At 40.3% G+C, this 14,774-nt stretch overlaps 1 protein-coding gene across 1 annotated transcript in view; it reads right to left on the bottom strand.

The window, feature by feature from the left end:
* The window catches only part of LOC132829509 (CMP-N-acetylneuraminate-beta-galactosamide-alpha-2,3-sialyltransferase 4-like), a 213,870-nt gene that overhangs the window by 98,905 nt on the left and 100,191 nt on the right, over nt 1-14,774 (bottom strand). Inside the window, exons 4-5 of the mRNA XM_060846728.1 lie at nt 942-1,001; nt 744-844 (exon numbers count right to left, since the gene is read on the bottom strand). Coding sequence (XP_060702711.1) covers nt 744-844; nt 942-1,001 — 161 coding nt within the window. The remainder of the gene's footprint in view (nt 1-743; nt 845-941; nt 1,002-14,774) is intronic.

Below are 14,774 nucleotides of genomic sequence, written 5' to 3'. Positions count from 1 at the left end.
AGGCTTCTATCCCTAATCTATCCCTTGCCTAGAACATTGGAGGCTGAAGGGTGACTTTATAGAGGTTTATAAAATCATGAGGGGCATGGATAGAATAAATAGGCAAAGTCTCTTCCTGCGGTGAGGGAGTCCAGAACTAGAGGGCATAGATTTAGGGTGAGAGGGGAAAGATATAAAGAGACCTAAGGGGCAACATTTTCATGCAGAGGGTGGTACGTATGTGGGATTGAGCTGCCAGGGAAAGTGGTGAAGCTGGTACAATTGCAACATTTAAAAGGCATTTGCTTGGGTATATGCATAGAAAGGGTCTGGAGGGATATGGGCTGGGTGCTGGCAAGTGGGACTAGATTGGGTTGGGATATCTGGTCGGCATGAACGAGTTGGATTGAAAGGTCTGTTTCCGTGCTGTACATCTCCACGACTCTATCTGTGATCTCACCAAAGGCTTGCAAACCTCCTCTATTACAAATATTTATCTGGTTTTCTTTTAAATAGTGCTATGGTCTTGCTTTCAGCTTCTTCTGTTGTGGGCCATCCATACCTGTGCAGCAAAACATCTCAGAGCCTCTTTCCTCCTTCCTTACAGACAATATTAAATTGACCCACATAATTTAAAACGAACCTTAATTAAATCTTTCTGAACAGTTTTGTGAGATTTGATTATGAGCTGCCCTTACACTTCACACCATGAGGAATTCGCTTGCTCTTTACTATCAAATGAAAGGCATTGCAAATTTCCTCACCATTGCCTTTAATCCCATAGGGTAATGAATGATGCAGGTGATTTGGTTGGTACCACCACCCACCAGCGATTGATAAAAATATGTCAGTATTTCGAATAAAACTGAAAAAGAAGAAGACAAAAGGTTAAGAGCTCAGAACAAAACAAAAATTTAAAATTACATCAGTCAAAATGAAGAAATCAATAGTTGTTGACTCACTTGGAGAGGACTGACAAATTATGTTCTTTTGAAAGCCAGTTTGTACACTGTGCATCTTGACTGTAATGTAACAAAGACAGGTTTATGAGAAAGGGACATAGCTGTGTATCTACAACAACAAGTTCAACCTTTTAACCACAACAGAACAAATTACCTCCCATTTCTAAGGTGAACAACAAATTCTACACCATGCATAGTATATCTAAACTGAAGATAACATGTTTAAATGCATTTCAATTCCCACCCTGTGCTCTTGTCATTGCCTCTGGACAGTTATAGAAAGTAGGAAAAAACAAGGGTTGACATTACTAATCAACTTGTTTTGGTCTAGAAGTGGTGGGACTTGAGCCTGGGTCAGACATAAGGAAAGAACAACTGTGCTATCACTACATCATTTATTGGATCATGGCTTTTAATGACATTTTCCAATATCCAGCAATACTATTCTATACCTTGGGAGCAGGTGGGACTTGAAGCAAGGCCCTCTAATCCAGAGGAAGGGACACTTCCACCACAAGAGCCATTTGAAAGAGTAGGGGTCCTGCACAGACCTACACTGACACCACCTGCGATGTAGGATTTCAAATTACTTATTATCTGGTAATAGCTGAGAATTCCACTCTGACCTAAGGATATGTCTAGAATTTAGAATGATTGCTGGTGTTTTATTCTAAAGAATCATAGAATCATGAAATAGATAAAGTGCAGAAGACGCCATTCATCCTACCGTGTGTGTGTATGTTCACCTTTTCAAGAAGCAATTCACATAGTGCCACTCTCCTGCTATTTCTATATAACCCTGTCAATGTTATCTTTTCATTTAAAGGGTACAATATGGTTAACACATTAGAGGTCTTTGCTGATGGCTGAACTACTGGGTGAGATTTGCATTGCCTCCCATCTAGAATGTCCACCAAAACATGAGCCAATGAGTTGAGGCCACTGGGTGGGATTTTCCTGAGAATCAAGAGATTCTGGGTGTGTGTGTGTGTGTGTGTGCTGTATATGTGCTGTATGTATGTGAGTGTTTCTATGTTGTTTGTGTGTGCTGTGTGTATGTGTGTGAGTGTCTGTGTGTGTTGATTCTCCTTATCTATCCTGCTTGTATCCTCCTCAAAAAATCTAATAAATTTGTCTACCATTAGACCTCAAAACCTTTTTTCTTTCAATTTGACAATATTCTTAACTTCCCAAAATAACTGTGATTAGTCTATCCCCTCCCTGGGATATACCTTTGATATGAATCATAACCTATTTATCTCAAAACATGTCTTTGTTCCACAGCTGACTTTTCTGCAAACAACTTTCCCAATCCTCCCCAGCTAACTCTGACATCATTCCTCTGCAATTGCCATTATTTATATCTAGCAATTGTTTTCAACCCCAATTCCTTACTCTTAAACTGAATGGTAAATTCTACCAGTAATTAAGCTTGCCCCATGACACATCACCAGATCCAAACATCATGATCTTGGCTTGAATCCTGAATATATTGTTCTAAGAATCTGTCTCAAATAGGCTTCATGAATTATTCGTCTTGCCTACCACTGCGAATTTGACTTTCCAATCTACATGAAAATTAAAGTTACCCATGCTTAATGTATTGCCTTTTTCTATTGCCTCGTTATCATCTGATTTATTCTCAGCTCTACGTGGTAGCTACTGTCCAGGGGGATATAGACTCCTTCCTTGTCTTCTTGCTCTTGTTATTTTTTATCTCTATCAATATGGATTCTACACCTTACAATCCAAGATCAATTTTTCTACTGTACTTATTTTATCTTGAACTAACAAACTGTCCACAAAGGTACCCCTTCCTTTGTGTTTACTTTTCGAAGTGTTGCAAACCTTTGATTATTGAGTTCCCAATTTTGATCTTGTAATCATGCCTCTATAATGGCTATAAGATTAAACCTATTAACCTCTATTAATGGCATTTACTTTGCTCCAAGTTTTAAATTATTTATGCTCCTACTAGCTCTATTTGCTGTTGTTTTTCTATGTTTGCATTCTCTGTCCCTTCCTACTCTATGTATCAGTACCAAGCTAGTGGCCCTGTAATGTTACCATATCCTTTTGATTTGTAAATCTATAATTTCCCTTCACCCTCCACCATCCTAATTAGTTCAAAGCCCTCTCTACAGCCCTGTTTATTCGATTCACCAGAACACTAGTTTCAGTACAGTTCAAATGCGACCCCTACTTCAGAACAGATCCCTTCTACCTCATATTGATACCAGTGCTCCACAACGAAAATTCATTTCACCCACTCCAATCTTTGCACAACACATTTATCTCCTTGACTTTATTTCACTTTGCCAATGGTTCACATAATAATTCCAAGATTATTATCTTTGAGGTTCTACCTTCTACTTTAGGTTCGAACAGTTCAAAAACTTGCAGCAGAAACTCCTCCCTGTTCCAACCAGTGTGGATAATGAAACTGGTTCCATCCTTCCCCATTGCAAGTTCTTCTCCAGCTCTGAAGAGATGTCCTTAACTGAGCTGGCAATACAGGCTTCAGGAGACCCACTGTACAGAACAGTATTTCTTCCCTATTTACACTGTCCCCTGCCACTATGAGGTTGCTATTTGCTCCCCCAACTTAAATTCATCTTTGAACCATGGTGCCATGCTCAATTTGCTCATTTTCCCTGCAGTCCCTCTTCTTGTCCACTCAGCTTGCAATTGTGGATGATTGCAGAGACTGAGGTACCCTGAACTCTAATCCCCAGACTTACCTCACTTGCAGTCACACTGTTCTGCTCCTGATCATCGACCAAGTTTGAATCACTTAATAGAAGGAGTGTGACCACCTCTTAGAGCAGTGCCCAGGTAATATTTCCCCTTCCACACCCCCTCTTCCATTATGTCCTCAGAGAGAGCAGATTATTGCACCATCTGATCAAGTTCCCTTTCGAAAGACTCAATTAACATTGCCTCCATTATACACTCAGTTAGTGAATTCCAGACCTTAACAACTCACTACATGAAAATGTGTTTCATTATGTATTTATCCAATCTTCTGTAACTTACCTCGTCTGTAATCTCTGCTTCTTGATCCTTTACCAATGGGAACAATTTCCATTTCTCTACTCTGTCCACATCCCTCATGATTTTGAATAGTTCTCTCAAATTTCCTCTCAGACTTCTCCTCTCAAAGGAATACAATAGTATCTTCTTCAATTTTTCTCAGTAACTGAAATTCCTCAATCCTGTTTTCATGAATCTTTGTTATGTCTTCTCTGATACTTTTACATTGTTTACAAAGTGTGCAACTCAGAACTGTACACATTAGGAGGAAGTGCAGATGCTGGAGATTAAAGTCAAGATTAGAGTGGTGCTGGAAAAGCACAGCAAGTCAGGCAGCATCCAAGGAGCAGGAAAAGATTCCTGACGAAGGGCTTTTGCCCGAAATGTCAACTCCTTCAGCTATAAGATCCTAACTACATCTAATTTCTTCTTGAAAACATTCAATATTTTGGCCTCAACGGCTTTTTGTAAAAGGGAAATCTATCGGTTCATCACTGTCTGGATGAAGAAATTTCTCCTCATCTCAAACTTAAATGACCTACCCAATTTTCCTGGACTGAGACCCTGGTTCTGGGCTCCCCAGTCATTGGGAACATCTTCCTGCATTTAGTCCTATTAGAATTTCATAGGTTTCTGTGAGTTCTCCTTCATTCTTCTCCTAACCAATCCAGTCTGTCTTTATACATCAGTCCTGCCATCCCAGGAATCAGGCTGGTAAACTTTTCTTGCACTCCCTCCATAGTTAGAACATCCTGCTTCAGAGAAGGAGATCAAAACTTCCCCCAATATTCCTGGTGTGGTCTCACCAAGGCCCTGTACATTTGCAGCATGACATCCCTGCCACTTTTAAGCAATTCTTTTCACTGTGAAGACCAGCATACCATTTGCCTTCTTGTCTGCCTGCTGCAACTGGCAAGCCCACCTCCTAATTCCTCACATTATGATATCCTTATCACATCTCTGTTATGATGCTAACCTGTTTTCCCTCTCAGTTAATCTGGTAAATATGTACTTCACCACACTGTCTTAGCCACGTTAAAGAAGAGAGTGCAGAACAAGATGGAGAGACAAACAAGACCAAGGGGCAAGTCTCAGATTATTAACATGCTGGCAGTGCAGATCGAAGCACTTAAGATAAGCTGAGCCCACAATGCCCTCAGCATTGACAAAGTTGGCTTGACTGATTCTGCAGATTCAAGTAACTGATTTGAAATTAGGTATCCTCTTCATCTCCTGAATCATTATCACCAACTATTTATGTACCTGTTCAGATTTCCTAATCACCATGATTAAATCTTCACACTTGCTCTTTTCTCCAGGGCCAGCACACAAAGAACAAACTTTCTTGGAATATCCCCAACCCCCACCCCCAGAACAATTTACCCCTCCTAAGAATGTTTAGCCACACTCAGAGGCTGGCACATTGAGTAGGTGCCCTGGTCAGTGAGGTGGACTGGCAAGGGGTGAGTCTCCAACCACAAGTCAGCAGCAAGCAGACAGGGCAACCAAGGTCAATACACACTGAGGATGCAGCCCTCTGTTCAGTGGGCTATAATGCTGTGCTCTGGGAGTAGCTGTGACTTGGAAAATAATGGGAACACAGGAATAGACAGGTATTTGCAGTCATGTCAGGTGCACTGGAAGGTAGTAGCCAAATGACTGGAAGGTACTTTTTTAAAGTGCCTTGCCATGAATAAACTGATGCTGATTCAGTGATTCACATTGCATTCTGTGAATGCCTCAGCCACAGTGACCAGTTGACTACATGGTATCTATTAGAATTGAAAGGGCAAGCAATTTTACTTACAAATGGGCAAAATCAGACTTGATAAGATTGCTGAACATGAGAAAAAGAAATAAAACACTAAGTTGAGCACATCAAATGCTTAAAGTGACACAGTGAACTCCTTTGATACAACAAACAGACATAACAGATGGGTAACATACACCTGATATCTTATGGCCACAGTGCCTTATTACACCATGTTACATGGACAAACCTGTTACTGAATATGAAATAAACCATTACATTGAACTTTGAAGTGAGTACTAGAGACCCTGTTAGCCAATGAGATGGCACTGAATTAAATTAATCTCTCTTTATGTACAGCCAGTCATACTTATCATAATGTGGAAGAGGCAGGTTCAATCAAGGCATTCAACATGGCAATATATACTTCTTTAATTTGCATTTATTGTATAGGGTCATGGGGAAGGGTCAGAGAATAGTGTTAAGTTCAAAGTTTGGGAGAAGATTTGTAGCTTGGGTGCTCATTGCGGTTCTGCTCGCCGAGCTGGGAATTTGTGTTGCAGACGTTTCGTCCCCTGTCTAGGTGACATCCTTAGTGCTTGGGAGCCTCCTGTGAAGCGCTTCTATGATGTTTCCTCCGGCATTTATAGTGGTTTGTACCTGCCGCTTCTGGTTGTCAGTTCCAGCTGTCTGCTGCAGTGGCCGGTATATTGGGTCAAGGTCAATGTGCTTATTGATTGAATCTGTGGATGCCTCTAGGAATTCCCTGGCTGTTCTCTGTTTGGCTTGTCCTATAATAGTAGTGTTATCGCAGTCGAACTCATGTTGCTTGTCATCTGAGTGTGTGGCTACTAAGGATAGCTGGTCATGTCGTTTCGTGGCTAGTTGGTGTTCATGGATGCGGATCGTTAGCTGTCTTCCTGTTTGTCCTATGTCCGGAGGAAACATCACAGAAGCGCTTCACAGGAGGCTCCCAAGCACTGAGGATGTCACCTAGACAGGGGACGAAATGTCTGCAACACAAATTCCCAGCTCAGCGAACAGAACCACAATAATAGTGTTAATTCATATTGATTGTTAGAAGGGCTGGCCAGCACAATGGGCGAAGAATCACCACCTGCATAGAACATAGAACATGACAACACAGTACAGGCCCTTCGACCCTCGATGTTGTGCCACCCTGTGAAACCAATCTGGAGCCCATCTAAGCTACACTATTCCATTCTCGCCATATGCGTATCCAATGGCCATTTAAATGTCCATACAATTGGCGAGTCTACAGCTGTTGCAGACAGTGCATACTACGCCCCTATTACTCTCTGAGAAAAGAAGCTACCTCTGACATCTGTCCAATATCTATCACCACTCAATTTAAAGCTAGGCCCCCTCGTGCTAGCCGTCACCATCCTAGGAAAAAGGCTCTCACTGTCCACCCAAACTAACCCTCTGATTATTTTATATGCCTCAATTAAGTCACCTCTCAACCTTCTCTCTAATGAAAGCTGCCTCAAGTCCCTCAACCTTTCCTCATAAGATCTTCCCTCCATACTAGGCAACATTCTAGTAAATCTCCTCTGAACCCTTTCCAAGGCTTTCACATTCCTCCTGTAATACGATGACCAGAACTGCATGTAATACTCCGAATGCGGCCGCACCAGAGTTTCATATAGCTGTAGCACGACCTCATGCTTCAATTCTGTGATGGTCAGTATGGAGAATGTCTCGGGCCAAAACTGACACTTATCTGCCTTAGTTACTTCGTCAGTGGCCTGTGCATTTTCTTGCCGACCAAGAAACTGATGATTATGGAATATCACCTACTATAAAACTCTGCCTGATTTTAACATGAAATGTCAAATTGGACAAAATTTGAAATGATGGGTATTCCAATTGCATTTTCTGTTGTGTGGTTTAGATTTCATTTACTCTGAGAACTCTGCTGTGATGTTCTGACATAACTGAAATTGAATTGTTTCACTTATGAGGGTTGTGAAGTAGTTGCAAATGCCTAATTGCCTGATTGATTCACAAGTTTTAGAATGACAATTCCTGATTTGACGGACTGTCAGATAATCTTTAGGGAATCAGAAATCAGAAGGTGGACCATGCTTATTTGCTCGAGTTAAAATGGGAAGTGTTGGGAACTCAACAATCAACAACATGATTTCTAGAGCTATCTCAACTATCTGGGAATAGGGTCATAGTCATAGTTTCATACAGCACAGAAACAGACCCTTTGGTCCAACCAGTCCATGCCAACTTTAAGCCCACACTAAACCATATCCCTCCAAATATTGCTAATTCATGCACTTATTTAAACATCTTTTAAATGGTGTAATTATGCCACAATCTACCACTTTCTTTGGAGGTTCATTGCACACATAAGCCACTCTCTGTGCAAAACAAATTGCCCCTCATGACTTTTTAAAATCTGTCTCTGCTCACTTTAAAAATATGCTGCTGGTCTTGAAATCACCCATTCTAAGGAAAAGACGGCTGCCATTCACCTCATGATTTTATAAAAACCTCTATTAGGTCACTCCTCAACCTCCTGCACTCCAGTAAAAAAAGTCCCAGCCTTTTCAGCCTTTCTTTATGACTCAAAACCTCTACTCCCTGCGACATCCTGGGAAATCTCTCCTGAATTCTCTCCAGCTTAATAATATTCTTCTAATAACTGGGTGACCAGAACTGAACACAGTTCTCCAGACAAGGCCTCACCAATGTCTTGTACAACCTCAACATGACATCCCAACTCCTATACACAACGGTCTGAACAATAAGGGCAAGCGTATTAACCACCCTGATCAGCTGTACCGCAAATTTCAAAGAGTTTTGTACCTGGACCCCTGGGTCCCTCTGTTCTACAACACTAGTCAAGGCTACTTTTAATTTATAAGCCCTGCCCTTGTTTGTTTTACAAAATTACAATACCTCACATTCAATCAAATTAAACTCCATCTTCCATACTTCAGCCCATTGATCCAATTGATCAACATCTCTTTGTAATCTTAGATAATCTTCTTCACTGTCCACTGTGCCACCAATTTTTGTGCCATCCACAAATTTACTAACCATATCTTCCCGGCACCGACCCTATGGAACCCCTCTTGACAGAGGGCTCTAGTCTGAAAAATATTCCTTTAGCATCTCTCTCTGTCTCCTGTTGTTAAGCCAAATTTGTATTCAATTGGCAAGCTCACCCTGAATCCTACGCGACCTAACTTCACTCATTACCCTCCCGTGCAGAACCTTGTCAAAAGATTTACAAAAGTCCATTAAACAATTTCTCCTGTGCAGCTCTCATCAATCTTCTTGGATACCTCCTCAAAAACTCAACCAAAGTACAACATGATTTCCCTCACACACAGCCATGCTAACCATCCCTAATCATTCCTTGTCTTTCCAAATGAATATAAATCCTGTTTTTTTAAAATCCCTTCGAACAACTTACCCATCACCAAAGTCAGATTTATAGTTCCAGGGCTTCTCCTTCCATCCCTTTGTAAATAAAGGCATAACATTGGCCACCCTACAGTACTTTGACATCCATAGTTATAGTTGAGACAAATGTTTCCATTGTAACTTTCTACAACATCCTGGGATACACCCGATTAGATCCCGGAGATTTATCCACATTTTATTCACATTTTCAAAGACCTCCAATACTTCCTCTTCTGCAATGTGAACTGCTTCCAAAAGTCAATATTTATTTCCCTAAGTTCTTTAGCCTCTTTTCTTTTCTCAAGAGTAAAAACTGACATGAAATAGTCATTTAATATCTCTCCCATTTCTTGAAGTTCAACTCAAAGACATCCTCGTTGAACTTTAAGGGACCCTACTTTCTCTCTGGTTGCTCTCTTTGGATTATCCTTAACCTTATTTGTCAAGGCTATCTCATATGATCTCCCTTTTAAGAATGCCCCTACACTGCTTACACTTGTTCAAGAGATCTATTTGAACTCAGTTGTCTTTACCTATTACAGAGGAACCTTGATTATCTAAATGACACAGGCAGGGAGTATTTTGTTCAGATAATCGAATGTTCGGATAATTGAATGCTGGGTAACACAGTTTAGCCAAGCATTGGGACCTTGCGATCTTGTTCGGATAATTTGAAATTTAGGTAATCAACATTTGGATAATCGAAGTTCCTCTTTTTTTTACTTGACAAGAATCTCAATATCTTTATTCATCCATTTACCCTCATCTTACCAGCCTTACCTTTCACTCTAAGAGGGACATAATCATTCACATGGTTTCTCAGAACAAAGGGAAGCTTCAGAGTTGAAAATAATTATTTTAACTTTCTCAGCAGATAATCCCATGTGTGCCACATTGTTATGGAAATTGGTATTGCAGGAAATATTTTAAAGTTTCCGTTTTCAAAAGGAGATTTAAAGGACCATAGGGACTCCACTAATTCCAATTGATCAGCAGCATTTCGTGAGCTGACTGACTATCCAACTACCTGATCAAATAATGATTCAAGAAGAGATGCAGAGGGAGAGATTTTAACATTTGTTGATGGGAATGTGGGCAATAATTTCTTGCCCATCCACAACTATATGTTTAAGTAATATGAACCAGTGTGTAATACAAAGGACAGAAACAAGCATCTTTCATATCTAGTGTAATTATGGTTTTTAATGCTCTGACTTGAGTAGGTAATTATCATAAAGTGGAAGAGAAACCAGGGTAAATCTTAAATCACGACAGAAATGAGGCAATTCTCATTATTGTACAATGAATTATAGCCATTACCTGCTTCCTTAAAGAAAACTTCCTCACTTGTAATGACTTTATAAAAGACGGAAATATTGCCCGAACACACATTTGACCATTTTACTCATTAAGTCCACTAGGTATCAGAAAGGGAAATAGTCATGAAAGGAGATATATTTGAAAGAACTTACCTAAGAAACTTGTTCCTATGAAAGGTCCAAATGAATAGGGTCATCGTGAGACACAAAAAGTAAAATTGGCATTCCTTCTTACACCATTCTAGAAACAACACAAGAAATATAATTCTTTATGCCTTCAGCCTATTATTATGTGGCTTGCAACTGGAATCAGCCAATAAGCAAGAAACCACAATCTGTGCTGAAACGCGTCCCAAAATTTTGCCCATTTCACAGCACATTGATTGAAGCAAGCAGACATCTAGAATTTAAATGAAGATAGAAGATCTGTTTTAATTCTGAGTAAATTAAGATTCAAAATGAGAGCTTTTACATCTCACCAAGCAATAGGAATAACAACATATAGCACCTATGATATAATATAATGCCCCAAAGCTGCTTAGGAGTATTTTAGAGGCACATGGGGAATATTAGGCAAGATAACTGAATATTTGGTCAATTAAGTAAATTTTAAGGAGCTTCTTAAAGGAGGAAAAGGAGGTAGAGAAATGGAGAGATTTATGGAGGGACTTACAAAGCTGAGAGTTTTGGTCACTGAAGGTACAGCCACCAATGGTGCACGAATTAACATCAAGAATATTCAGGAGAGTAGAAGTGGCAAGGTCATGGGGCTAGAGGAGATTAATATAATTGGAGAGATGACGTCAAGTGGAATTTGAAAATGAGAATAACAATTTTAAATTTGACACCGTTTCCAAACAGAGCCAAGATGGTCAGTGATCACATGTGTGATAGATGGTAAATGATTCCTGTAGGTTAGAATTCAGATACTAGAGATTTCAACAAGTTTATGGACTGCATTGGAATAGTTAAATCAAGAAGTAACAAAGGTGTAACTGGGTGGTTCAATGGATGGACTAATTGATGGTTCAAAGACAGTATTAAAAGTGGTGTTAGGAAGCTCATCGAAGGATCGATAATGATATTAAGGTTGCAAACTACCTTGTTTGAGGCTCAGGCAGTTGTCATGAACAGGGGAGGCCTCTGTCAGTCAGTGCAGAGCTTTGGTTTTGTACGAAAGTTTGTGATGGGAATCAAAGACAATGGCTTTACTCATTCCAATATTTAATCAGAAAAGATTCCTCTCACCTAGCATTGGATGTTGGACAAGAAATCAAAGAATTTAGCAATATTCAGGAATTGAAAGAAGTAGTGGTCAAGTTGAGTTGAATGTCCCTGATGTGCTTATGAAAAGTAATCTTAGACTTTCAGTGATGGCACCAAGAGGCAAAATGTCGATGATAAACAGGAGGACAGTCAGTGATACAAGACACTAGAGGTTACATTGTCAAAGTGGGAAGATATTCTCTTGTAAATAATTCTCTGGTAACGGTTGAAAAGATAAGAATGAAAGATATGCGTGCGGATCAACCCTACAGGTGAATATAGATTGAAAATAACAAATACTGGAGATTACAGCAGGTCAGGCAGCAGCCAAGGAGAGAGAGCAAACTAACATTTCAAATCTAGATGACTCTTCATCAGAGCTGAAGTGAAGCATAGAGGGGGACAACATTTATATTATAGTTGGAGGCAGGCAGGGGAGCAGTGGTGAGTGTAGGGAGCTAATGGAGAAATTGTTGATATTAAGTGATTGGAATGCGAGAATGGCAGAACAATGGTGAATATATAACTAGGGCGCACAGTTTATACAAAGGTCTCCCATTGATATCTGAGAGGAGGAAGGATTTCTTCTCTCAGAGAGTCGTTCTCTTCCAGAAAGCAATGGATATGGGCCATTGAATATTTCAAGTCAGAAAAATTTCTGGGTTAAAACCATTTTTGAGTCAAAGGGAAGTCATGCCTAAGACCATAAGAAATAGAAACAAGCTATTTAACCGAGCTTGCTCAGCCATCAAATAGGATCATGGCTGATCCGACACTCCTCATGTCCACTTTCCTACCTTTCCCTGGAATCCTTGATTCCTCAACTGATCAAGAATCTCTCTATCTCAGCATTAAACATACATAAGGACTCTGCCCTCACAGCTTTCGGTGGGAAGGAGTTCCAAAGATTCATAACCCTCTCAGAGAAGACAATGAGGGGAAACACCCTCTCAGCAGTTCCTTTTCATTTATATATTGTAAACATTTGCGGTCCCCGCTTTGATCCCTGTGGAACCTACTGGTTACAGGTCACCAACATGAAAATTAGCTCCTTGTCACCACTCTCTGTTTCCTGTCCAATAGCCAATTCTCTATTCATGCCAATATACTACCTCCAACACTATGGGCTCTTATCTCATGACTTAACCTTTTGAGAGATACCTTGTCAAACACCTTCTGATCCAAACATCTACTGGTTCCACTCTATCCACGCTGGTTGAGACTTCCTCGAAAGACTGGCATAAATTGATTAAACTCAATTTCCCTTTCATGAAAACCCCAATGGGTTTCATGAACTCCTTACGGGTGCTCCGGTTTCTCCCATGATCCAAAGATGTGCGGGTCGGGTGAATCAGCCATGCTGAATTGCCAAAAGTGTTCAGAGATATGTTGGTTAGGTGCATGAGTCAGGGGTAAATGTAGGGTATCAGGTTAGGGGAGGGCCGGTGTGTGGACTTGTTGGGCCAAAGGGCCTGTTTCCACAATGTAGGGATTTTATGCTGACTCTGGTTGATTAGATTATAATTTTCCAAATGGTTTTCTATCACTACCTTAATAATTGACTCCAATATTTTTCCAACAAGAGTGTAACGAGGGTTTGGCAGGAAAGTGGACCCGAGAACGCAATTAGATCAGGTCTGATCTTATTGAAGGGTGGTGCATACTCAGAGATACGAATGGCCTACTCCAGCTCCTGTTTCTTATGATAGCTGTGAAAAAACTGAGGAATTCCTGCCATGATCTCATGCAACTGAGATGACTGACCTCCAATAACTGCAAACACCTTCCTTTGTGCTGATTAATTACCTCCAAATCTCATTGACTTCAGCTTAGCTTGGGCTTCTTGATACTACACTCAGTGAAAAAGCTTCATTGATATCAAGGACAGCCATTTTTGTTATGTAGTTTTCAAAATAAATGTACCAATTGCACATAAGGATTAGGGAAGCAGTAAAGGGGCCCTTTATGTGAACCTAAGATTGTTTACAAATAGTATTAACTGGAAAATAAATATTGTTATTTATCTTGTTATTTAAGGACTTTAAGACCCTGGGGGAATCTTGTGATGATGTCATGGAGTTGCCCCCTAACTGGGTATAAATAAAACAATGTAGATGGATTTACGTTAGAGAGATGCAAGAAGCTCATGTAGAGAGTAGGACTTCATAAAATGTTAAGTCAAAACGTAAGAATCCACAGCGTTGAAATTAGGGTATTGGCATGGATAGAATGAGAGGTGATCTTATTGATACTTATAGAATTCTGACAGGGCTTGACAGGGCAGATTTTATGGAATGGCGTAGCAGACTTGAGGGGCTGAATGGCCTATTCCTGCTCCTTTTTCTAATGGTCTTAATAGTCTTAAAAGTATGACTGTAATATTAGAGCCCGATATATCTCCAATTACCATATATATCAGGACTAAGCATTAGTGGGCATTAAAAAGAGATTTATGCTTGAAGACAGCATTTGACATTGTCTTCTCTTTGACCAATCGATCTTGATTACAAATTCATGATTGTAGATATTAAAAAAAAACACACTGCATATAAGCACACTGCACACTCACAGGGAAGCTGGGGATGTGATTGCTGGGCCTCTTGCTGAGATAGTTGCATCATCGGTAGTCACAGGTGAGGTGCCAGAAGACTGGAGGTTGACTAATGTGCCACTGTTTAAGAAAGGTGGTAAGGACAAGCCAGGGAACTATAGACCAGTGAGCCTGACGTTGGTAGTTGGCAAGTTGTTGGAGGGAATCATGAAGGACAGGATGTAAAGGTATTTGGAAAGGCAAGGACTGATTAGGGATAGTCAAGATGGCTTTGTGCATGGAAAATCATGTCTCACAAACTTGATTGAGTTTTTTGAAAAAGTAACAAAGAGGATTGATGAGGGCAGAGTGGTGGACATGATCTATGTTGACTTCAGTAAGGCATCTGACAAGGTTCCCCATGAGAGACTGGTTAGCAAGGTTAGATCTCATGGAATACTGGGAGAACTTGTCATTTGGATACAGAATTG

Source organism: Hemiscyllium ocellatum, chromosome 29, assembly GCF_020745735.1.
Source record: "Hemiscyllium ocellatum isolate sHemOce1 chromosome 29, sHemOce1.pat.X.cur, whole genome shotgun sequence".
Lineage (NCBI taxonomy): Eukaryota > Metazoa > Chordata > Chondrichthyes > Orectolobiformes > Hemiscylliidae > Hemiscyllium > Hemiscyllium ocellatum.
Note: the sequence above shows the minus strand (reverse complement) of the source record. Positions and strands in the feature narration are given on the sequence as shown.